At 33.2% G+C, this 25,729-nt stretch overlaps 1 protein-coding gene across 1 annotated transcript in view; it reads left to right on the top strand.

Moving 5' to 3' along the window:
- The first annotated feature begins 1,456 nt into the window (after positions 1-1,456).
- Positions 1,457-25,729, top strand: part of LOC145245771 (cilia- and flagella-associated protein 58-like) — an 89,763-nt gene continuing 65,490 nt past the window's right edge. Inside the window, exons 1-7 of the mRNA XM_080107379.1 lie at positions 1,457-1,500; positions 6,320-6,406; positions 10,724-10,939; positions 14,559-14,710; positions 17,784-17,937; positions 19,688-19,882; positions 23,476-23,613. Of these exons, the coding sequence (XP_079963505.1) occupies positions 1,489-1,500; positions 6,320-6,406; positions 10,724-10,939; positions 14,559-14,710; positions 17,784-17,937; positions 19,688-19,882; positions 23,476-23,613 (954 nt within the window). The 5' untranslated portion in view covers positions 1,457-1,488. The remainder of the gene's footprint in view (positions 1,501-6,319; positions 6,407-10,723; positions 10,940-14,558; positions 14,711-17,783; positions 17,938-19,687; positions 19,883-23,475; positions 23,614-25,729) is intronic.

The raw sequence follows: 25,729 nt of genomic DNA, 5'->3' as shown, positions 1-25,729 counted from the left end.
TATCTTTTTAATTTTTTTTCCAAGTATTTTTTAAGTATTTTTTGTAAAAAAAGATTGCTTTTTTTTTTGTTGTTTTATTTTTATTTTTTAAATTGGAAGAGATTTTAAATATTCATTGTGTTGGTACTGTCCATGATTTGCATGTAACACCTGGTGTATTTTTTTCTTTATCCTCTTCCAATATTTATCCAAAAGTCATCTGCTATGCACACACGCACTCCCGCCTCAGCACACCGTGTTGTGATTGGCTGAACCTTATGTTACATTAGCAGCTAAACTCAAACTGTTGCTCAGCATAATCTGGCTGTTGACATCATGCTTTGACCAAAGCTGAGTGATAGATACGTCTGGTTCACAGTAAGCACCAGTACAAATAAATGTTACTAAATGTGTGAAAATATAATGTTCTAACAGTATTTTGTTTCATTTTCGATTTTGAGCGATTATCAAGAGTACAATGCTTATAGCAACCATACTGTTTTTTCTTCTAACTAAACAAAATGGACACATGGTTTGCTTGTTTTAAACAAAAAAAAAACAAAAAAAACAAAAAAACTTTAAAATAAGCTAAACACACAAAAATATCCAGGTAGGTAAAAGAATAATTTATCATGCTTTTAGTAACATTTATTTGTTGTATATTTAATTTTGTCACGATTTTTTTTTTGGGGGGGGGGGCCTATTGTAAAAAAAATGATTAATTTTTTTTTTTTGATTAGTCGACATAAGACTATTTAGTGAGAGGAACTGTATATTTGACTATTTTTTTATTTTTATTTTTTTTGGAAAATCACTTGAGACAAGGCAGGAAGCTATTTGATATTAGGAGCAAACAAGAACAAAAGCTGATTATTGCAAAGATAAGAGATGCCTATTGAGCTTAGTCTTGAAAAGATTCATTGAGTCTTGAAAAGATTCATGCTGTAGGTAGAAGGAAAACAGTGAGCAGGAAGAGAGTTCCACAACTTTGCAGTTCTAAGAAATAAGAAGCTGAATTAAATGAGGTAACAACAAATTAATAGAAACCACTAGACCAACGAGTCAAAGAAGCTGATACAAAGGAAGCAGGGAATAGATCAGACAATTTTGAAGAACACATGTCATAATAGTATTAGAAAAAAAAAAGACTAGCAACATTACGTCTGTGTGAGAGAAGCTTCAATGGAGAAGAATGTTTCTCCGAATCCGTTGTCTGTCGTTAATAAAATTTAATTTAATTTTGTAATTCCTTTTGATTTTGTCATTCCCTCTACAGATTAAATAGGATATTTTTACCTCCTTCTTGCCGTGAGAAGATGTGGCACAAGGTTGGAAGGTAGCGATTGAAATGTCAGCACACTAAAGATGGGTGCACTCTGGCCGACAAATTGTTAACTTTCACATCGTAATATTAATGTTTTTATAAGAACGCATTTACTTGAAAATGACGTCATAAAAAAACTCATTTTGTGACGTCATTCATTTTAAAAAATCTTTTCTATTAAAAACATGGATATAGAGGTTAGTACGTTTATTGATTCGAAAGAAAGAAGAAAAAAATGGGTTTAATATTCTTTAATTTTGGGGGGTTTTTTTTCAACGTAAAAATAACAGACTTAGAATATATGATCTTAATATTGTAAACAAATATTCCATGATTACAATTCAATTCAGACGAATACTTTCATACAGCAATAAAAAATATTTACTTTGTTTTTTTTTTTGCAAAGTGTATGCAAAGCCATTAAAAGGTTAAACATTACTTTTTGTCGTAATTTTTTTTTTTTTTTTTTCACGGAAATTAAATTATTAAAGTTGAGGATTAATCCATGCTAAATAAACTGATTTTTCGGCAAAACGTAAATTAAATTATTTTGAATGTTTCGGTAGGGTTCGGCAATGTTCCAGAACATCCTAATCTTACTTAAAACCTGTTTTAACGACAACAATAACGACACCACGACGACGACGACCACCAACAAATTGAAACAGTGGTACTCAGTGAGTGGTCTTATGCAGATTTTGAACTGGACGTATTTGCCCGAAACTTGACGTCAACCGCCGGATTATGCCGGACATTGCCGATGATCAAATTTTAGGAACGATACAAAACAGAAAAATAAATGGAAATCGTAGAAAATAATAATAATAATAATAAAAATAAAAACGATTTACCGTAATTTTGTTTTTTCGGTAAGGGAGGATTTACTGTAACCACGGTTTTCGCATATTTTGTTTTCATTTTTGATATATAATGTTTAGCAAGCAATGTATTTTTTTTTTTGGGGGGGGGGGGTCTTTCAAACTTTTTTTTTTTTAAATATTCCAAAAAGAAAAAAATTATCACTCACTCACTTGTTGAAAAATGGCGATCATGTCAACGTTGTATTTTTGTGCCGTTATTCCCTTTTCAACACTTTATATTTTTGCGTTTAGTGATTTGTTTTCTAAAAAGCAGACATAAAAATAGAAATTTACTTTCATTGAAAATAAAAGTCGATTAATTGTGATGTATACGTTAATGAAATGTTGTTAAATAATAATGTCTCTCTGCGTTTCTGAATTTTTTAGATGAGGATTAATTATTTGGATTCTTCGGACTACTATTCTCATCTTGAATGTTATTTTTACAACGTTTCAGTCGATGTAACCTCCAACTTTCTTAATTAAATTAGCAGCATCACAAACTTGTTTTTTAAGTCATTTTCTGGCTTTTTTTTTTTTTTTTTTTTTTTTTACATCTGAGAAATGTTAGAAAATAAAGTTCCGACATAAATTCAAAGATGGATCTTATTTGAATATAATTAAACTCTATTAAAAAGATTCAAATGTCTTGAATATTTAATGGTTAAAATTAAAAACATTACGGTGATGAATTTTTGAGATGAGGAGGATTGATTATTCATATTATTTGGATTCTTCAGACTACGGTTCTCATCTTGAGTGTTAGTTTTGCAACGTTTCGTTCAATGTAATCTCCGACTTTCTTTAGGCGTATCTTGTCGAATTTGGATTTTTTTTTTTAACTCGAGAATCTGTGCTGAATTTCGAACGGAAACTCTTTATTTAATTCACAGAAAATAACATGCTCTTGTTCTGTCAGCCATGACTGAGTAGAAGTCTTCAATAATTCACAATTGTATCTTGAGTGTCGCTCGCACTTAGGATTTAACCATCAACCTCCAGAAGAGTGAAACTTTACAACTAAATTTTACCAAATACATTATCCACTGCGCCACGGGTATTTATGGACAATAACGAACAGCAATCCAAAGAATCCAAATATGATTAATGTTTTTTCTCAACCTAATGACCATCGTTACAAACTTGATTAAAAAAAAAAACTCCTTTGCCCTAGAAACTCTACGATTTGGGAAAAGTTGGACTTTTATCTGCTTTTCACGGGCAGCAAGGATAGGCATGTAGCTAGTTTAAAGTAAGGAAAAATAGCCAACACTAACTTGTCAACATTCCACGGCAATAACTCATTCTCCTATCTTGAAGGAGAAGCTAACGTCTATGAATATGAATAAAAACGCAAATGTTGAATGAATACGAATGGGTCACCATGTAGCAAGTGCAGGGTGTTATGAATAGGAGAGGAAAAATCGTGACTAACAAAGAAAACATTTTTCTGCGCAAATTTACAGTTTAGATGTGAAAGATATTTGATTAAATTGTTAGTTTGGGAAAGTTAAAAGTATTCACATTTGTAGAATGTTTGCATTGTGGAAGAAGATACAGGTGTTAAGTGTGCATATTTATATATTTCGGCAGAATTTCGAGAATATTCTAAAACGGCATAGTCTCTGAAAGATAGAAACATTTTATCGGTTGTAAAGTATCATCAGTATATACAAATAACACAATGATTAGAATGCTGACCTAATTTTAAGTTCTGTTTCTGCCTGATAGCCCAATTAATTCCATTTCCGGTTCCGTTTTTACGATATTTTCCATTTTTAACAGCATTCTTTTGGTAGCTTTCTTTTGAAAAAAAAGAACTGTTATTCTCAAAATATTAAAGACTTCCACTATCCCAGTTATGTTAAACAGTGAGTCCATATTTACTGATTTGCATTTGTAATTGTTTTGGAAAATTAAAAGACACACTAAGATTAAAAAAATCTATAGGAACTTCGTTCGTTTGTCTATTTTTTGTTCATCACTTCAACAACCGGCTTTCTGCATTACTATAATCTTCTTATACTTCTCCATTTTTATTTACCAGCAATGCTTCAAGCAAACTACCTTTCCTATCTATCTATCTATCTATCTATCTATATATATATATATATATATATATATATATATATATATATATATATATATGTATATATATATAAAATAAAAATTACAATTAAATTTACCAAAATGATCCAAGATGGTAAAACTAAAGTATATTATAAATATTAAAGAATTAATATTTATAAAGTAATCTCAACCAGATGTAAAAGCTCGATAAAACCAAATAGGAGATAGAGCTTATAATAGGAGCAAACATGTTAAAAAAAACACTTTGAAAAAAAGTTAAAAACATATTTAATCTGAAAAGGAAACACTTGATAAGTGGATAGTCCTTAATCCGCGGAGTTTCGAAGAAATACTTTCCTTCTCATCAGAGGGTAGGAATTAGCAAAATGCGGGATCAGATTTTGCATACAAAAGTATTTGATGAAACAACAAGTAAGTCAAAGATCTTACTTGATAACAAAAAGTGGAGCAGAGGGAATATGGTGAAGAAAAAGGTGATTACATGTGGATGGATAGTCTGCTGAAAGTAAATTATTCAATGACGGTAAAATCCTAAAATATAACTCCAAGAAAGTTAACTGAGTTTCCATTCGCACAAGTAAAATCCAAGGAAATCAGTCTGGTGAAGGTTAAAATATCCAATAACGGTTGGAATGGAGAAGTATAAGAATCTTATAGTAATGCAGGAAATCGTCTGTTGAAAAAATGTGACATATGAACAAAAATAGACAAACGAACGAAGTTCCTATAGATTTTTTATTTTCCAAGACAATTACAAATGCAATATATATATATTAACTACGGGTTAACACAGAAAAATATCTTCACATAACACCAAAAGATGGAGGAAGTGAGGAGGCATGGCTTTGAAAATCTTTTTTACCCGAATACGATGTCCAGCATGTTAAAAATATACCTTTTGTTGTAAAAATGTAATGGATAACCATCTGAAGAAGTTGGTGGGGGACAGGATATTTTTATGGACACATAAATCGTAAAATTGCCTACCCACTAATGAAACAGTTGTAATGGAAAAAATCCCGGAAATAAACGAAGGTTATAAAAATAAAACGTGAGTCTTTGAATCTTCAACAAAATTTTATACTATATATGCTCTGCACCTATTAAATAGACACATTGAACTTAACTCAAAATTAACGGTGACTGGTTTGAAAATAACACTCTAGACCCGTTAAACGAAAACGGTATACATTGAAAGTAACGACATTTCAAAAACAAACTTTATATATATATATATATATATATATATATATATATATATATATATATATATATATATATATATATATATATTCCAGTTAGTTTTAAGATATCAAGGAGTTCCTTCCTGTATTTCATTATAATTTGAATTTATATTCAAGGGCTCTTTTAAGAATAGACATTGTTCCCTTTATGGCTGCTATCTGTATTTCGTTACAACTTGGTCTTCCAGAGGTTGTTACTAAGTATTTCTAAAGATTTTTGTTTCAATAAAATTAGTTGCTCTCATTACAACTGTTTATCTCTTTAAGGGACGACGTCGTCTTTAAACCATTCCTAGGGTCCTGATATTTTATTTTTTGCCGTTCAGATCTATTAAGGCCATAGTCGTTTGAAACGGTGATATCAATGAGTGCAGTGCTTTGGGGGTTGTTCCATCTTACAATACCCTTTTTTTATTTTTTTATTTTTTTCCTTTGAAGATTGTAATGCTGGGTATGGGGCAGCCAAACCAGCTGCCAACATTGCCCTCCTTTTTATTGAAACCAACCGAAAGCTCTTTTTAGTATCCTCGCTGTTCCCTTGAGTGCAATTGTCTGGATCTCTTTTGAACTTGGTTCACCAGGAATATTAGTTAGGTAGGACTTCAGGTTCTTCTTCATAAGCCCTGTGGCACCTATGATAACTGGTATGATTGATATCTGCCTAAGATTTCAGTTTATTTTCACATCATACATACTTGATATTTGGTCTGTTTCTCTCTTTCAGCTCTGTTCAGACCTGAAAAAGATATCTTTCATTGCATTAATAAACATGGTGAATTGTTTCAGCATAAATAAAAGGAGTTTTTTTTGTCATTTGGCAGGTTGATGATCCGGAAAGTAATGAGACGAAATATGCATTATCAATTGATGAGCAAAGCTTTGAACTCAAGAACCTTGAAGTTGAAGAGGTGAGTATTAACATTTGAAGTTTACACTATTTTATTTTTTTCCTTCAATAACTGATATGATCCCAGGAAAAGTTGAACTTTACAATCAAAATTTATTGTTTGACTGAATACTCCAAAAAGCAATTTACAAAGTCCTTATTCTGCGGAGTTTCAAAAAATGCTATTCTTATTATGCTTCTCATCAGAGGACATAAAGAAATCAGCAAATTATATTTGTAGCAATGCTAGAATTTGCTAGTTAAGGCATTAAGTGAAACCACAATTTATTGTAGTTATAAATTGCCAAATAAAAAAATGAAAAAATATTGGATATGTAAAAAACTAATATCAAAGCAAACCGTGCATAATATTTCAGCCTGAATGAAACTCCTCTAGAGTTGATCCAAAATGTAAAATAGTTCTTTAGATAGAATGTATTCCGAGATAAATCCAGTGTGATGATGCATTTAATCTGATTGGAAAGTTTTCAAAAATGGAAGGTTTACAAAACAGCTAAAATAATGCAAATTGTTTTTTTTTTTCGGGCAGTGCAGTAGTCCAAAGAGAAGTCTCGCTCTAGTCAAATGGGATCTAATAGTAAGAAGAGAGAAATCCAAAATTAGAACCTTCATAAAAGTATATATATATATATATATATATATATATATATATATATAGCATTTGAAATAGCAGAGCAGTCTTGCTTCAGTTTGAGTAATAAATCTAGTATGTCACAGTATAACACTATTTTCATGTGGCGGGCAGCACCAAATCACCTTGCTTACGGGCTAAGAGTCACCTGTAATAATGGAATGTTTGACACGAGGTTTAAGAGATCCCAGAGTTTAGGGGAAAAAGATAGAATGTTTTTTTTTGTTGCGATATCGCTAAGCAAAAATTAATTTCTTAACAAGTGGCAAAGCTCTTTCTTCCTCCTCTAGCCGAGAAACCATCTGAAAGAATTTAAGTTGAAAAATCCTGTATCTTGAAACAGTTTATGTTGAATTGGGTCCCAAAGAACCTGAGCAGATTTTTGTATTGGACGATAGAATGTGAAAATATCTTTTGCAATAATTATTTTCGTTTATAAGAAAGTGGAAAGCAATCTTCGGAGTCATCATTGATTATTGATTGTATTGATTTTGGAAACTAATCCAGTTAATTTTCAAATTTACCCTGAAACCTGATGCCCGAACTCCAGTTGCAAGAGGCTCATATCTGCTGATCAATGCACCTATAAAGGAAGAGCTAAACTTTGACGACTGACAACAAATGGGCAGCGTGTTAAAGGTATTGCCACACAAACTTAGGGTCGTGTGCGTTTTGTGCATTCTGAGCATCAGAGCAGTAATTTCCAGTGACCAGTGAATGTCTGGTCACATTTTGAAGGGTCCATCAATAGACGAAGATAAAAGTGTAGCCACAGGACTTAGGGTTATCCTCTGTGTTTCGGGATTGGAAATGGCCTGGTTACATTAACTGGTCCTGTGAAGCAGAATTGTGCGACATGCTCCCAGACATGGTTACAACAGTATGGACGAGTATCATAGTCGAAGCGGGAGTTTTTAGAGTGAGGCTTGTGTACTATTTGAGGTCTCTTTTAAAATGCCTCTACCAGCTGGTATTTATGGTTTAATCAGCCAATCAAAATATTGCAGAAGGAATGACCCGGATGTACTTATATTCATTACATCATATGAAGAATTGGACAGTTTTTCAATATCTATACTTACTATTTTTTGGCTGGTCTTTTTGCTCTATGATGCTAGCCATTTGCTCGATATTTAACAAAACGCAATCGAGAGATCTTTTTAGGATTCTAATTGTCCCTTAGTGTGGAATAGTTTGGATCTTTCTTGCACTTGGTTCAACAGGTATATTCATCATAAAAAAAACTAACATGCGGCCGCAGCTGAGATTGAACTCACTACACGAGTTTGTAGTGTAATTCATATCTTGTCTGTAGCCTGAATACTTGATGCTTCACCAGGCTATCAAGGGTACTTTTTATTATGATACCATCACGAAATGGGTTGCCTACCATGGTTTAAGAGAGGCCCATCTATCCTCAAGAGAAGGATAGACCGTGCCAGTTTCCCAACCTGGTATTTTACTTTACAGTTCATACAGCATCTTGCCTTCTCAAATGGTCACTCAGCTGATACTGGCCAGGCTCGACATTGCTTAACTTCAGTGATTTGATGAGAACTGACATGTGAACATGATTGTGCCTATGATTACTGAAATATAATACATACGTAATATCTTGGTATTTAGTTCTGTTTACCATCTAAGCTCTGTTTAAATCAGCATCAATGAGGACACTGACTTAAACTAGGGCTACCCCTTCGTTTTATCATAGGTCGAGAACATCACCAACATGACCTCCCACAACACCAAAACAAACCTGATCACTACCATCTGCTAAGTATCTGCCAAGCTCCTGCCAGCGCTTGTGGAAAAGACATACTTCTAGTTCCGGACTAATATCAAGGCGGTGATTGAGACTGAAGGCGGCTACATTGAATAGATCTCAGCTCTACTACATAATCAAGTTACCTGAATTGATTCTTCAATAAAAGTTTTAAAATAAAGCTGTAGTGTTGTTTTCTTTAAGGCGACAATTTTATCGTTCCATTCTATACTGGTTAAATGTTTAAATTCGTCAGTCCTAATTTTTAATTTTACTTCAGCAAAAAATATTCGAATTGTTTTAAAAAGTTGTGAATAATTGATATATTTATATTATACTATTTATTTTTTATGCACTGTGTTGATTTATACTGGAATTTTGTTTTGCGAATTTCTTTTTTTTTTTATTGTATTTTTATTTGTTGAATGTTTCATTTGTTGATTTTGTTTTCAATCTGTGAGTTTTTTATTCATATAAAAACTAATTTAATTTGAATAATTTTTTTTTTTTTGCTTTATTACAGTTTCATATTACTACATATTGTTTTTGATACTAATTCTCAAACTAGTAGAGACTCAAGACTATTTGGTGCGATCATCCGAGCAATGTATCTTCGTCTCAGTTCATTCATATTACAACAAATTTACTTTGCATAACTTTTACTAATGTCTAGTTCATACAGTTTGTAGTGTCAAAGGACGGGATTCTGGTGGCTTAATAGACTAAATGGTCACGTGTTTTGCAACGCTACACTTTATCTTTTACTTGCACCATCACCATAGGTTCTTTTGCATGATAGCAGACCTTCAACAAGAAGTAGAATTTGGTCCCGTAATGCCCATTAATTCTAGTTTAATAAATATGATTTACTCTTGCAAAGTATGTGAATTAAAGTGAAATGTTTAAAAAATTTGCAGATAAGGCGGTACCTCTGTTCAGTCTCAAGAGGCAATGGATACCCCTGTAAGCGCAGCTGCATGTGTATTCATAAGTCAAGGTTTGCATAATCTCCAACCACACCTCTCCTAAATCAGCACTGCTTGGTCCAGTAGCAAGGAGGGGCCGAAGACATACTGGAAACAATGCCAAGATAAGCAGAGAGCACATACAGTGCCAGAATTCCCAAGCGGTCACCCATTTTAGTACTAAACAAGTTTACAGTTGCTTAACTTTGGTGATCTGACGGAAACCAGTGTATTAAGGTTTGTTTGTTTTTTTCAGATAAGGATTGTTAATTTAAGAACTTAAAAAATATGCAATAAATCAATTACATATAAAAATTTTTTAGATGAGGGTTTGTTATTTGTAATATTATTTGTATTATTCTGACTACTGTTCTCATCTTGCTTGTTATTCTCATAATGTTTCTTTAAGTGGATCTTATTGAACTCTTTTTATCCGATCCTACAGAAAAATGAAAAAATTCTATTTAAAAACTTTTTACGTTTCTGAATTTTTGAGATGAAGATTTGTTATTTGTAATATTATTTGGATTCTTTGGACTACCGCAAGGACCCATATTGCAGTGGTTAGGGCACTTGGAAAAGTTCAGTTGCAAAGTGATATTCTCTTGAAGGTTAAAGGTTCAATCCTCAATGTGGGCGACCGAAAAATACACTTGCGAATCACTTAGGACCTCTATCCAGTCATGGCTGACAGAATGAGAGCACTCTACCCCCCCCCTTATGAAGTAAATAAAGGGTTCTAATTGAAATTCCGTGCAGATTCCCAAGTTCAGTAGAAACATTCATAAGTTCGACAAGATACACCTGAAGAAGGTTGGAGGTTTCTTCGACCGAAACGTTGTGAAAATAACACTCAAGATGAGAACAGTAGTTTGAAAAATCCAAATAATATGTAAAACCTTTTTCCTTTTCTTTTTTTTATTTATTTTTTAATTTGTTTGATTTTTATCTATTTTCCAGGTCGTCCAGGAACTTAAGAGTGACGACACCTTGGAGAGATTTGCAACAGCATATGAGAAACTGCACGAGTCTTTCCAAAAATCGCATGAAAATGAAAGACGGTTGATTAAAAAATGTCAAGAGTTGAACGCCGACATAGTGAACCATGGATCAAGATTTACTCAACTTATGGCCATTTCGGAAGAAGACAAGAACACAATTACATCACTTAAAAAGGTGAAAAGTGGGGTTTATTTTTCTAGTATGAGGCAACAAAGGAATATGTATTACACCAGGTGCAACATATTTTGTTTGGAGGTGAAAAAGGAACGCGACTATCGAGAAACAAACTGATTGCATTTTTAAAATATATTGTTAATGTGCATCCCTGCAGCCTCTTTCCCCGCAGAAGAAACATTGCAAGCTTGTCTGTGCTCTATCGTTATTTTTATGGCAAGTGCTCGTTTGATCTCCAATCTATGGTCGCCCTTGCCAAACATTCACGGAAAACATTCGTCTAGCTAAAACCATTATCAATAATTTCCCCAACTCTTTATCTGTGCCTAAACCTAAATGTAGATTCCATGAACAAAGATTCTTTCTAAAAACTGCACGCCTGTGGAACTCTGTTCTGTTTGCCTGCTTTCCAACTGACTACAATATGGTCGTCTTCAAGTCCAACATAAACAAGTTCTTGATGAGCCATACCCCTTAAGTAATTCAATTTACCAAATTTCCACTACTAATGATTACTGCGATATCCTCGAGTGGCCTCCGAGCCTTGACAATTAGTGACTCCTTTGTAAAAAAAAAAGAATAGTTAGCAAGTCATTTATTTATCTTTATTTCTGAAAATTCTTCACGATCCTCTGTGTCGTCTCGATTAGTCAATTTTTTTTTGTTTCATTTCAAACACTCAAGATTTTTTTTTGTTTGTTTTTGCATCCTAAACAAGGTATATTACCACTTGTTAGGGCTACTATTTGGGATCGTATCTAACAGGGGATAGTGGGGAGTTGACCACATTTCATTCAAACTTCTGCAGTTTAGTGCAGCCAGAGAAGCAGAAAACAGGGAGGGGATTTCCACATTCTGGCATTTTGAGGAAGCGGCATCTAGGCACCTCAACAGTGAAGAGGTGGGATTTGGCTGCTTGTCTTGTGTTAGTCAGAGGTATGTATGTTGAGAGAGCACAAGTGTTATATGTGTTCATCAAAGCATATTCTATTGCAATACTTGTAAACAGGCACACGGATGCAACATTATGACGATGGGACAGAGGTTGGAACTTGGCCAATAGATCGGGACTTATTAGATTTGAGACTTTTTTGATAGTTCGAGAAGAATGTTGGAGAAATACGCTTCTTTTAGGTATTTCCAAAGGATAAAGTGACGAGGGCTTAAATCTGATGAACGTAGCAGCCACTACAAGTCTCCTTTTAAAGGGATCAAATGACCAGGAAACAGGTCCCGCAACAGTCAACATTCATGAACACATAATTCGATTGGATCGACCCTTTCTTTTTCTCTACACCCTCTCTTTCACAGACGTGATGTTGCTAGTCTCAGTCTTTTTCATCTATTTTCTGTCTGATCTATTTTCTGCTTCCTTTGTTTCAGCTCGTTGTGATCGCCATCAATTCTCTTTTTTGATATCTCATTGTAATACAGTTTTCATATCCGGTCTATAGCAAGATGTAAGTGTACTTGATTATAGTTAGACTTACATGTGACAGTGGCAAGTATGTGTGAAAAGTTTAATGATAGTTAAAATCGTACAACATAAGCAATAAAAAGAAAGAGGAAGAAATAGATATTCAAATAAATTTGAGGTATTGTGTTAGGTGTCAAGCGGAGTAAGTGGCAGGTGAAGGTGAGAACACTAAGCAAGGTGTTATTGAAAATCCGAATTTCGGGATGGAACCTTTTATATTCTTAACAAATTCACTTAAGCTCACGAAGACATGATTCCAAATAGTAGCCCCTTAAGTTTCTAATGGCAATATGCTTTGTTTGGGATGAAAAAGAATGAAAAAAAGTATATATATATATATATATATATAAATTTTTTTCTATTTATTAGTTTTACATACTAGAAAAATTATGTGGACTTCATATGCGTATGGATCATTTAAAGCACTTTTTGTATCATGCCATATTTATTAGTACTCTATCAATCAATCTCATTTGCGTCAGTTCTGTATTTCAAATACAATGGACACTATTTTCATAGAAATATTACTAAACTCATATTTGTTGCGTGTTATTGGTTTTCTGTAAAAAAAAAAAAAAACATTCTTGCGCTATTCAGAAAAAATAAAAAATCAGCTTTATCAAAGCATATTTGTTGATTAAATATATTTCTCACTCCGTGGAATTTCCACAGGTCTCAGTAGTATTAAATAATTATTTTAATGTCGCAAGGTAAATATCTGATTCTCTGCAAGTCACTTATTAGAGCTTGATGCATCTTTAAAATAACGTTTGGTTTCCTCGGAATACTATCTCTAACCATCTTTTTAATCATTCTATTTGTCTTTCTTGCATAGAGAGCCATTCTGATAATAGAAAAATGATCCAAAACAAAGTGTAACGTTGTGTAACGTTGTAACAAAGCGTAACGTTGTCCGGAAATCAACACGTTGTAGCCTCAATCGCAAAGCAGAAAAAGAATAGAAAAGAACTTCCACTCACATTTTTGTTTTACAACGTTATTTGATTCCTCATTTTCTCATTACGTGATTGTACTCTCGAACGTCATTCGTGACTCTAATGTGATCGTCTTCTCGAAGATGTTCTCTCCTTTTTTTAAAAAAAAAGTCTTCTTTTCCTTAACATTATGTCATTTCGCTAACACCTCAGTATTTGCATATAGCCGTCCATGCTATGTTACAAAAGGATAGCTGCCCAAAATAACTATTTTAGAGAAAAGAAAATAATCCAATTTTGAATATTAAATGTAGTTGTTCCAAGCAATAATTATCAGTATCAATCCAATCTGAGAAACTTTGAATTGTAACGAATCCCATGTAATGTATGGTAGTATTGATCCAGTCAGGATCAGCAGTGGCACTCTTCTCGTTTCAAGACGAAAAACTATGACAAAGAGATTCAGTATATTTTATACAGCGATTCTGGTACCTGATTAATTCGTTCGTATCATTCCTGGCTATAAATATAATCGTCCAAGTCTTTGTTATCATACCCAGCATTATGTAAAATATACTACAACAGTCTTTGATACAATAGACAAAATATGGTGGTTAGACGTTTCTGAATTTTTGAGATGAGGATTGGTTATTCATATTATTATTTATCGAACTACTGTTCTCATCTTGGGTGTGATTTTTCACAACGTTTCAGTCGATGTAACCTCCGACTTTCTTCAGGTATATCTTGTCGAACCCGGACAATGTTTTTCTCGAACTTGGGAATTTGGACGGAATTTCGAGCGGAATCCTTTATTTACTTCACGTGGGTAGCGTGCTCTTGTTCCATCAGCCATGACTGGATAGATGTCCTAAGTAATTCGCAAATGTAGATACAAGATACACCTGAAGAAAGTCGGAGGTTACGTCGACCGAAACTTTGTGAAAATCACACTCAAGATGAAAACAGTAGTCCGATGAATAATTATATGTATGGTGGTTAGTTTTAAATATAATAATGGAATAATTCTATGTATGAATAAAGAAATAATCAAAGTTTGAACAAGCACCGTAGCTGAAATATAAATAAAGATATAAGAAAGAGAGTGTATTTACTACGATGACAATTTCATATTTGGCAATGTTATCGGATGATATTCGTATCATTGTTTGGTTTCACTTTTATAGCAAAGTTTTCTATTTGACAGGAAGTTGAAAAGGCTTGGAAACTGTTGGAACAAAACCAACAAAAAGAACAAGATTACAAACGCACAATTGAATCCTTGGAACTTGATATTGGAAATCTAAGGCGTTTAGTTCAGGAAGGAGAAGGTCTGAGTATGCCACAAGATGACCAAAGGTAAAAAAAAAATCACCATTTAATGTTTGTTTACGATTGAAAATAGCATTAAAGGTTTTTCTTCTTAGAAAAAAAAAGAAAACAAAAACAAAATAAAAAAAAACAATATCCTTTTGATGTTTACGAATGTTTTTTGAATGCAGGCAAAACTGAGATTTACTTTATTTTGTGTTTATATGGCATTTCTTGTGTAGTGATTAATTTGTGGTTCGGTTAGCAAAAACAGGCATACTAAAACTTGCATAGAAATACATTGGCTATATACATGAGCATACTCAGCATTTCTAATTTCCACCCAACCTGAGCTTAGCAGTCATTTCCTAAACAGACGTCGTGGAGATCAGATACTGAAAACCTCTTGCCATTGGCACGCGTCAGGACGAGATGAAACTCCTAAACTCAGTTCTTTTTCTACATCTAAAGCCTGCTTGCCGAACCAATTTGCCTTATATTCTTTGGTTCCTGTTTTAATTAAACAGTTAAATAGAATTGATTTAACTGTTGAAAAGATGTTGGTATTTTTACATGTAACATTAGTGAGTTACCAAGGTGTTTCCCCTCGGTCTCAAAGGCAACATAATACAGGTTATTGTTGAGATGGCTTCTTTTTTTTTTTTTTGACTGAGGTATCTGTCTGATTCTATGCAGTTCTAGAAAGTCCGCCCTCCCAGGTTTTACCTTCTCACCCTTTGAGAAGGAGTCAGTTTATTTCTAATCGTCTAAGGCGCCCCTACTAGGAAATGTCAATGAAACTCTCTCACTACCAAAGAACACAGATTATTTTTGTTTTATCAAGGTATAAAAATAATCACTCGGTTCATATTCACTTCTAAACAACATGTTATGCACTTGTGGGAAGGGAAGAGAGGTGACGAGGTATATATATATTCATGTGTATGTTGGTCTATGTAATTGTGACGTGCACATGTATGTAACAGTCATGTGTGTGTATATATTGTTGCATAGGGTACGTTCATATTGACTAGAGACGGCGGACATATAACGGGTACATGTAACGGGTACATGTAATACAATTTGATGAGGGAGAGATAGATTTATACTTTTACGAGTGTTTCTTCTTAACGCCTATATTAGAGAGGGTGATCAGTTCTTTTAACACACATGAGAAGGGGACAGTCATTACTTATGATGGAGAGAGACATTACTTTAGATGGGTTATACAAAGTTCATTAAATATGATTTCACATTACCTTTAATTTGGTAGAATGATGACACGAAGACGGCAGTTACAAAAATATGAGATGCTCTTTTATTCCATTTGACCGGTCGAAATGATGATGACATCCAGGAAGTCAAAGTCGTTTCTACATATTTAATGTTCTAACCCTCCTCATATCAACTCTGTCTTCGTCCGACTCGACTCTGGACTCTGTCTCTCTCTGTCCGCCTTTCCAACTGCCTTCTTCTTCGACCGAACTTACGCCTATATTGAGAATTCATTTCTGTCATGACGTCATATGTGTGTCTGTCAACGTGATCGACCCACGTGGCCTAAACATGTGTGGTTCAGCACACGTTTACATTTGTGCAAACAAAGAATTCTCACTCTATTTTTTCCTAACCTATTTTTCAATATGTATAAATTGCATTGTTCATTCTTCTCTAGCTGACCTTATTTTAATTCAGTTTTCATAAAAAGAATTGAACAATTAAAATACCTTTTACAACAACATATCTAAACTATTTTATATGAAACTGAACCATGCTAAATTCCATTTCTGAACCTTACTTACAAAGTTCAAATCTTGGTCTATCCTAATCTCATTTTCACTTATCTAATGTTTTTCTTACAAGAAAAGGGGAACCTTTCTTGTAACAATAAGAAGATCTCAAGATAAATACCTTTTTCTCGTTCTTGGTCGGTGCCCTTCACGACGATCTCCAAAGACATGTTTTGATTTTATTGTTAGACGAAGTCTTTGTTTGCATTCCGTCTTTTACAGGACAGCCTCGCATCGCTGAATCGATTCAGATTTTCTTTCTGCTTTTTTCATTTTCTCATCTTGAATTAAAATTCTCTCGTTAACTCTAGACTGTAGACTGCCGAACTAAAGACTGTCGAGCTCTAAAACTGAACAGAAAACGCATTGCATCCCTATTTATTTTAAGGTTTATGTGTGGAGCAGTAATCTCTGTTAACTGGCTTGCACTGAAAATATGCTAACCTACCTCGTGACGTTTGCTAGCATGCAGGTGCACGCGTTGACAATGGAAGTTAATGGGGTTGAAACCTGTAAGTCTCAACACTTTGACCTCTGTAAACTTAACTTAAAACACAAACCAGTTGCGTTTGACTCAGTACCATGTAAACCGCATTATTGACATGCAACACAACAGAAAACTTTGTAAATCATTTTATTTATAACAAAGCCCTGTAACAAGATCAAACACGCCTATAAGATGCATGAGGGAAAACCGGATGTACACATATCTAGGCAATGACGGAAATCTTAGAAAAACGATCTGCACTTCGTAGTTGAATGGTACTGTAAAAGGATTGTAACATTTAATGCTACTAAGACTAAGCTTCTTTCCTTTAACATTTATAAGAAGCCTTTTCAACCACTGATGGCCATGACGTATAACACTCTGTCTGAAAGTTCATCCTTCAAATTCCTTGGCTTAACATTCATAGGCAACATGAACTGGAACCAATACATTGAGGATGTTGCAAAGACGATGGCTTCCCTTTACTGTGCTAGAAAACTACTCACACTTGGGAGTATTTTGTATCACTACAAAGCCACCAAAGAGAGAGAGAGAGAGAGAGAGAGAGAGAGAGAGAGAGAGAGAGAGAGAGAGTATGGATATCTATTAAAAACAAAGAGACAGAGATATTGTTATTCAGTTCGCTGATAATCTTACTCTTTAACTAAGCTGACCTCAGCTAACATCGATGTGACCTTTGACATAGCAGTTGTCACTCTTTATCATCAAGCTGTCAACCTAAGTCGAGTGAGAGATTGCAGTCTCCTCCTTATTTCATAACCCACTTTTCAATTTTTCTTATTTGCCCAAAAGACTGCCACAATTGATTCTTTATTTTTTGTAGCTCACCGAATAGTCTAATCGTTAAGGATGGAATAACATCTGAGCAAGAGGTTGTCATGGACATTAACACTTTGCTTGCGGAGAAGTCCATGTTGACGGACGCCAAAGAGGAATTGGAAACACAATTGGGAGAAGCCAATGGTAAAATTGCAGAGGTAAGTTAGCATATTCCTTTGTGCAGAGAGACTATTACAAATGACTCTACCACCAGGAAAACATCTTATCTCTACTTATATATAAAAAGAACTTTGTGTGTGTGTGTGTGTGTGTGTGTGTGTGTGTGCGTGTGCGTTCCTTCGTTCTCTATGGATTCCGAAACAACTGGGTTTATTTTTATGAAATTTCACACAAATGTACTTAATTTTTATGAAATTTCACACAAATGTACTTAATTTTTATGAATTTTCACACAAATGTACTTAATTTTTATGAAATTTCACACAAATGTACTTAATATTTATGAAATTTCACACAAATGTACTTAATATTTATGAAATTTCACACAAATGTACTTAATGTTTATGAAATTTCACACAAATGTACTTAATATTTATGAAATTTCACACAAATGTACTTAATATTTATGAAATTTCACACAAATGTACTTAATATTTATGAAATTTCACACAAATGTACTTAATATTTATGAAATTTCACACAAATGGACTTAATATTTATGAAATTTCACACAAATGTACTTAATATTTATGAAATTTCACACAAATGTACTTAATATTTATGAAATTTCACACAAATGTACTTAATATTTATGTATTTTCACACAAATGTACTTAATATTTATGAATTTTCACACAAATGTACTTAATTTTTATGAAATTTCACACAAATGTACTTAATTTTTATGAAATTTCACACAAATGTACTTAATATTTATGAAATTTCACACAAATGTACTTAATATTTATGAATTTTCACACAAATGTACTTTATTTTTATGAAATTTCACACAAATGTACTTAATTTTTATGAAATGTCACACAAATGTACTTAATATTTATGAAATTTCACACAAATGTACTTAATATTTATGAAATTTCACACAAATGTACTTAATATTTATGAAATTTCACACAAATGTACTTAATATTTATGAAATTTCACACAAATGTACTTAATATTTATGAAATTTCATACAAATGTACTTAATTTTTATGAAATTTCACACAAATGTACTTAATATTTATGAAATTTCACACAAATGTACTTAATATTTATGAAATTTCACACAAATGTACTTAATATTTATGAAATTTCACACAAATGTACTTAATATTTATGAAATTTCACACAAATGTACTTAATTTTTATGAAATTTCACACAAATGTACTTAATATTTATGAAATTTCACACAAATGTACTTAATTTTTATGAAATTTCATACAAATGTACTTAATTTTTATGAAATTTCACACAAATGTACTTAATATTTATGAAATTTCACACAAATGTACTTAATGTGTTCTTAGACAGTTTTTGTATAGGAATGCTTCTGATAAGTATCACCAATCGTTAATCGATAATCAAAAAATCTGATTGAAGATGGGACAGTCCGATTTTGAATAAAGTTGACATCTTATAAAGCCTAGCTAGACAAGTGACCTTGAGAAGTTTTATCACTGCACAAGCAGAACGGCTGATGTATAAAATTACCAGTAGATTCTTTGATAAGATAGGGGCACATTCGTAGTTTAATAATTTTAGTGTAATTCAAATCTTGTCCATAGCTGAATACTTGATGCTTCGCCAGGGCTCTCAAGGGTATTTTTTATTGTGACACCATCACTAGACAGGTTGTCTACCATGCCAGTTTCCCAACCTGGTATTTTACCTTGCGGTACATACAGTATTTCTGTGGATTTTAAGAATATTTTTTCTTTTTGCAGCTTCAACAAGATATTAACATCCGTAAATCTGAATCTCACTACGAAAGTCGCAAAAAAGAGAAGATAGAACGTGAGATGAAGCAGATCGAAGAAGAACTGGAAAACGTTAAGAATGAGTTGAAATCTGTTGAGAATCAAAAGGAAAAATTCAGGATGGAATCTTTGGAAAGAAAACAGAATTTGGAAGAAACTAGAGTAAGATCAATTTCTTTTTCTTTAAAATATAATTTCATAATTTGTCTCATGGAAGACATTTGAAAAAAATTACTTTGCTAGAGAGAATACTCATGAGAGAGTGATTTAATTGAAACTTTCCAAATAATTAATGACATTTAAAAATATTTTTTCGAAATCAGAAAGACTATTGCCATGTTGATTTACCAATAAATGTTATGTTTCAAAATTTTTAGGCGAAGATTTATAATTCATATTATTTCGATTATTCAGACTACTTTTTTTTTTTTTACATAAGCATAACCATTTCAAGGCCAGAGATCACTCGAGGATAAGTAGTCAATTGGACAATATAGTAATCGTTAGTAATGGAAATTCAGTAAATTTGTTAACTTAAGTGGAACGACTATTAAGAACTTGTTTACGTTGGACTTGAAGACAGCCATATTGTAGTCAGCTGGAAAGCAGGAAAACGAAAGCCAATTCCACAGGCATGTAGTTCTAAGAAAGAAGATTTGTTCATGGAATCTACGTTTAAGTTTAGGCACAGATAAAGAGTGGGGGAATTATTGATAGTGTTTTCAGCTAGACGAGTGGTACTTGTGAAAGTTTGACGAGGGGGGACCATAGATTGAAGCTCAGTCGAGTACTTGCCATGAAAATAACGATAAAGCAGAGACAAACTCGCAACATCTCTTCTGTTCTCACCTTGAGTGTTATTCACATAACATTTCAGTCAATCTTTAACCTTCTTCAAGTGTATCTGGTCAAACTCAGAGATTTTTCTGTCAAGCTTATGGTCAACACGAATGGAACCCTTTATATTTGATCCACGGAAGTAGCATTCTCTTGTTCCTTTCAGCCATGACCGGGTAGAAGTCTTAAATAATTTGTAATTGTATTCTTAGTATATCGCCCACACTGAGGATTGAACCTTTAACCGCCAAAAGAGTGACACTTACAACTGAATTTTACCTAATTCTTTATCCATTATACTATGTGTCCTTGCGGGTCGGAGGTTACACCAGCTGAAAGTGTATGTATAACACTCAAGATGAGACTAGTAATCTGAATAATTAAAACGAAAGAAAATAATTGACGTTTATTTTTGTAAATCAAGTTATTTTAAATTTTCGAACAAGTTGCCGGATTAAATTAAAATCAGCAATCAAATCAAGTCAGATTGAACATTCGATCTCATAGATAAACTGTAGTGTTATTCCAGTAGCTTATTTCCATTAACTGCAGGACTGTGAAATTCCCTTCCTGCTGACTGTTTTCTCTCTGCTGCTAACCTCAGTTTTTTTTCAAGACTCAGGTCAACAGGCATCTCCTGTCTTTGCTATAATTATTTTTTGTTTTTGTTAGCGCCTTACATCAAGTGGCTTCATACCTTATATGGAGCGATTTCCATAAAATAAAAGTAAGATGGAAGTCTTAAACTGCATAAAGGTTAGGTGTCCAAGGAAAATTTGGAAGAAAATGATTGGACAAAACCGTAGATAATATTTGACCTGCTGAACTGTGAGGGCTCGAGAGTGAGCTTGTGAACGTATGATTCTTGGACAAGTAAAAAGTGTCACAAAATGGAAGGAGAAAGTGTGAGAGTCAAAGAGAAAGGCAGAGGATGAACATCAGAATATTTTAAGATGAAATTAAACGAATCAAGTACTAATGCTAAATAACTTAATTAAAAAAGCACTTTTGGGAACTATCAAATGAAATATTTAACAGAAGTCAATCTGTATATTAATATTGCATTAATAATACAAGTGTTATACGCAATGGTTTTGAAGTGTTTAATTGAAGAGAAAGTTAAAAAACGAGATCCCCAATGAGGCATGATAAACAATTTAATTCCTGGTAGTTTCTTAGTAATATATAGAGTTTTTATAGTGAAGCAAAGGTTGCACAATCATGAACTGTATTTCTCTTGACCAAGCATTACTTAAATCCAGTCGTTGTACACATTGGTTTTGAAGTGTTTTATTGAGAACGAAGTAAAAAATAACGAGATCCCTAATGAGGCATGAAAAACACTTTAATTCTTAGCAGTTTCTTATATATATATATATATATATATATATATATATATATATATATATATATATATATATATATATATGTATATGTCAAGAGACAACGTATACCCTTTGAAAGGCTACCTACACGATACGGACCTCTTGCATACTAACTGACTTACTTCCTTCTGACTCAAGAGATAAGTGTACTCTTTAGAAGGGTACGTACACGCTGAAGAGTTTTTATAATGAAGCAAGTGTTGTACAACCATTAACTGCATTTACAAGGTTCCTTCAATAAGTTTCGAACTTTTTTTTCGTATAGGCACTTTTATTGATAGTGCACACACGAAAATCTAGTCCTCTTCGAAGTAATCTCCTCTGGCTGCAATGCACTTGTTTACGGTTTCAACAACTTCTGGAACACGCCATCAAAGTCCTAATGTGTGAGCATATCAATGACCCTGGTCAAAGCTTCTTTCATCTCCTCAATTGTCTCATAACGACAGCCTGTAAGGTTTTTCTTGAGCTTAGGAAATAACCAAAAGTCACAGGGAACAAGGTCTCGACTATAGGGAGGGTGAGGAACTGTCTGGATGCCCATCTTGGTCAAATAGTCTGTGACAAGGATGGAGCACTCTTGGGACAAACTTTGTGCAAATCTTCCACATCTTCAGTTGCTTGCAAATAATTGTGTACAAGTTCTCACACCGACATCAAACTGTGAACTTATTGTCTCTATAGACACATGACGGTCTTTATTCATGAAACTTTTTATTTATTCTATCAACTCTGGTGTTCTGACTTCCTTACTCTTCCCACACCTCTCATCATCCCTTACAGACTCCCTGTCTTCGTTGAACCTCTTATGGCACTCCATAACTGATACTCGATTCATGCAAGATGGTCCAAAAGCAGTATGAAGCATCCTCTATGTTTCTGTGGCTTTTTTTTCCCCCAAGTTTAAAACAGAATTTTATTGCATATCGTTCTTCTAAAGTGTCTTCATGTTCAGATTACATTTTTGAAATTCACTAGCTGTGACAATCAGTCTTTAGTAGGATGCATTCTAATTCCTGCTGTCACTGTTCATTTGACCCTGAAATCATAAAAATTTGTCAATCATCTCATAAGATGTCTAGCAATAACATACTGAATTTTCAAGAGTCTACGATAATTTTTAATACTTGTACAAAAACAGTCTGAAAACTTATTTACAGCGCCTCATATTTTTACCAATCATTACATTCAGTAGTAAACAGAAATCAATGATGATGGGGCAAACAGAGAAAGACTGTTGTTATTCCAGAGTTTATCTTTATCCCTATCTAATTGTTTTATAAAAATGTTAAGGTTCAGTCTACCCTACTATTTCCTCTATAGTTAGAGTAGGGAGGAATGGATTCTTACCTTTTCCAAGATTATTAGAGAAAGTAGTTTTACAACCGCTTCTGCTAACAAAAATCGTAAGACCCCTGATGTTCCCCGAAACGGTCACTCATCCAAATACTGACCAAAGTCAGCATTGCTTATCATTAGTTATTCAACAGAATATAGTCATTAATAACTGCAATGTCTTTTTTTTATTTACAGATTACTTTGGAAAAAAATGTGCGCGATAATAAAGCATTCGAGGCAAAACTTCACAAATCTGAAATGGATTATAAAAATCAGTTGGATGTTGCAGAACAAATGAATAATGAAATTGTGTTCAACCTTCAAGAATTAAAGGTCAGTATTTTTGTTTTCATCTTAATTTGTTGTAATCTAATTAAGAAAAAAATATAATTTTTTTTATCTCATCTCGCATCCTTTGTTGCCAACCACTAGACCCCTGTCCTCTTGCCTTTGGTCTTTTTGTTGGGTCTTTTTAGTGCAGCCAATTCATTGATATGCAAATTAGTGCATATCAAACTACACGCCCTCATGATCCTTAAAGATCATCTCACATAAACCCATGCCCAGATTAGAACTCACATCTCCAGGGCTTATATGCACATATAGCCCTTCAGACACAGCTAGATACTGGCATTTTAGTCGAGAGTAAGGCAGATATGTCTGGAAATATTTAAAAACAAAATAAAGGAAAATCAAGTTATTAATTTTATGTTGCTCATGACTAAAATGCTAGTTTTATTTTGGTGTCTTTAACTTCTCCCCCCCCCTCCTATTTTTGATGATGAGGAGACTATGTTTTTAAAGGACAAAACTTTTGTCAAATTATTGTCAATACTTAGTGTTAATTTCAATAAAATGAACATTGTTTCCGAAACGATCGTACAATCGAGTTGATTTTGTTTTGTTTCTCCTTTTGAAACTGATTTTTAATTCACAATTATGAATCATTTTACTCAATATATATATATATATATATATATATATATATATATATATATATATATATATATATATACTAGCTGTACCCTGCCACGCGTTGCAGTGGCTCAATTTGGTGTAATGGAAAAATTTAATAAAAGAGAAAATGCATGTTTCTTATATTAGTACAGCAATCCACTGCAAAAAGTGAAAAAGAAGGCGAAACTGAAAAAAATGGTGCTCTTGCAGAATTTGATCTGGATCCTCGAGAGTTTCTGTCAATCATTCATGTTTTGGACTTGACCAACAATCAGTGGATGAAGCCGAACGTAGCAAAAATGTTGAAACGCTAAATGCTTTTTTTTTGTTGTTTTAAAAAATGTGATTTAGTAATTAATATTTGGTTGATGGTGGGGGGAGGGTTACTATACACAGATTCGAAAAAGTCGTCCAAAAACAAATAAATGAAAGCAAAGGTAAGGTAATTTACGTTTCTACCTAATTGGATAATTGTTTAGTGTTTTTATGTAATGTAAAATGTTTAATTGGCTCAAAAAACAGAAGTGGTCGCGAATTCTGTTGAATACGTTAAGTTTGGGAAAGTAAGTTGAAAACTAAAATCTATACAAAACAGTGTCTGAAACTCACCGAACATATGTTACCATGACATAGGCTGGCACATTGGATAGGTTTCTGACAGTATTTTGTATAGTTTTTTTAGTTTTAACTCACTTTCTCTAACTTAAAGTAATCAACAGTGTCCACCACCATTTGTAGCTTTCAAATACACCAATAAACACTGTTTTTCGAGCCGACTAAACGTTACATTAAATGAAAAGGGTTTATATTACTAAACACAGATACAAAGAAGTTGTCAAAAAATAAATATATAACAAATAAATGTTATCAAAGGCAAGAAAAGTAAGTGTTCTACCTAACTGGATAAGATTTTAGTGTTTTTATGTAATGTATAATCGGTTCAAAAACATTCAATGTTTATCGGTATATCTGAAAAATACAAATGGCGGCAGACTGTATTGAACATGTTAAGTTTGGGGAAATTTTGGGAAAATGAGTTTAAACTAAAAATGCTGTTAGGAACTCACTCAATATATGTTACCATGATGTAGGCTGGCATATAATCGGTGGTTTTAAACTTTTGCTCGATACAGGTGACGACTTTTAAAAATCCCTTTTAGTGATTACCTGGTGTGAGGATATTTGTACAACTAAATGGCAAATCTGCTCAAAAAAATCCGGTATTATTTTACTTTCAGGCCCGTTTCACGTTCATATATAACGAAATATTTTATTGTAGATTTCGGTGTGCTAAAAACGAATCTGCAAACCGTTTACGTAGCAAAAAAAAAAGTTTTCATGACATTCATGAAATTACTTTTTCGAAAAGTGGGTGATCACTTTTCAATGTAAATTTAACTTAGAATGAGCACCCACTTTCTGGCCACCTGAGAGAGGGGCATTTTTCTGTTTCTTGGCTAAAAAGTTTTTTGTTTGATTTCTTTTGCATGGT

This window comes from Euprymna scolopes, chromosome 23 (assembly GCF_053919585.1).
Source record: "Euprymna scolopes isolate OS-2025 chromosome 23, ASM5391958v1, whole genome shotgun sequence".
NCBI lineage: Eukaryota > Metazoa > Mollusca > Cephalopoda > Sepiida > Sepiolidae > Euprymna > Euprymna scolopes.
Note: the sequence above shows the minus strand (reverse complement) of the source record. Positions and strands in the feature narration are given on the sequence as shown.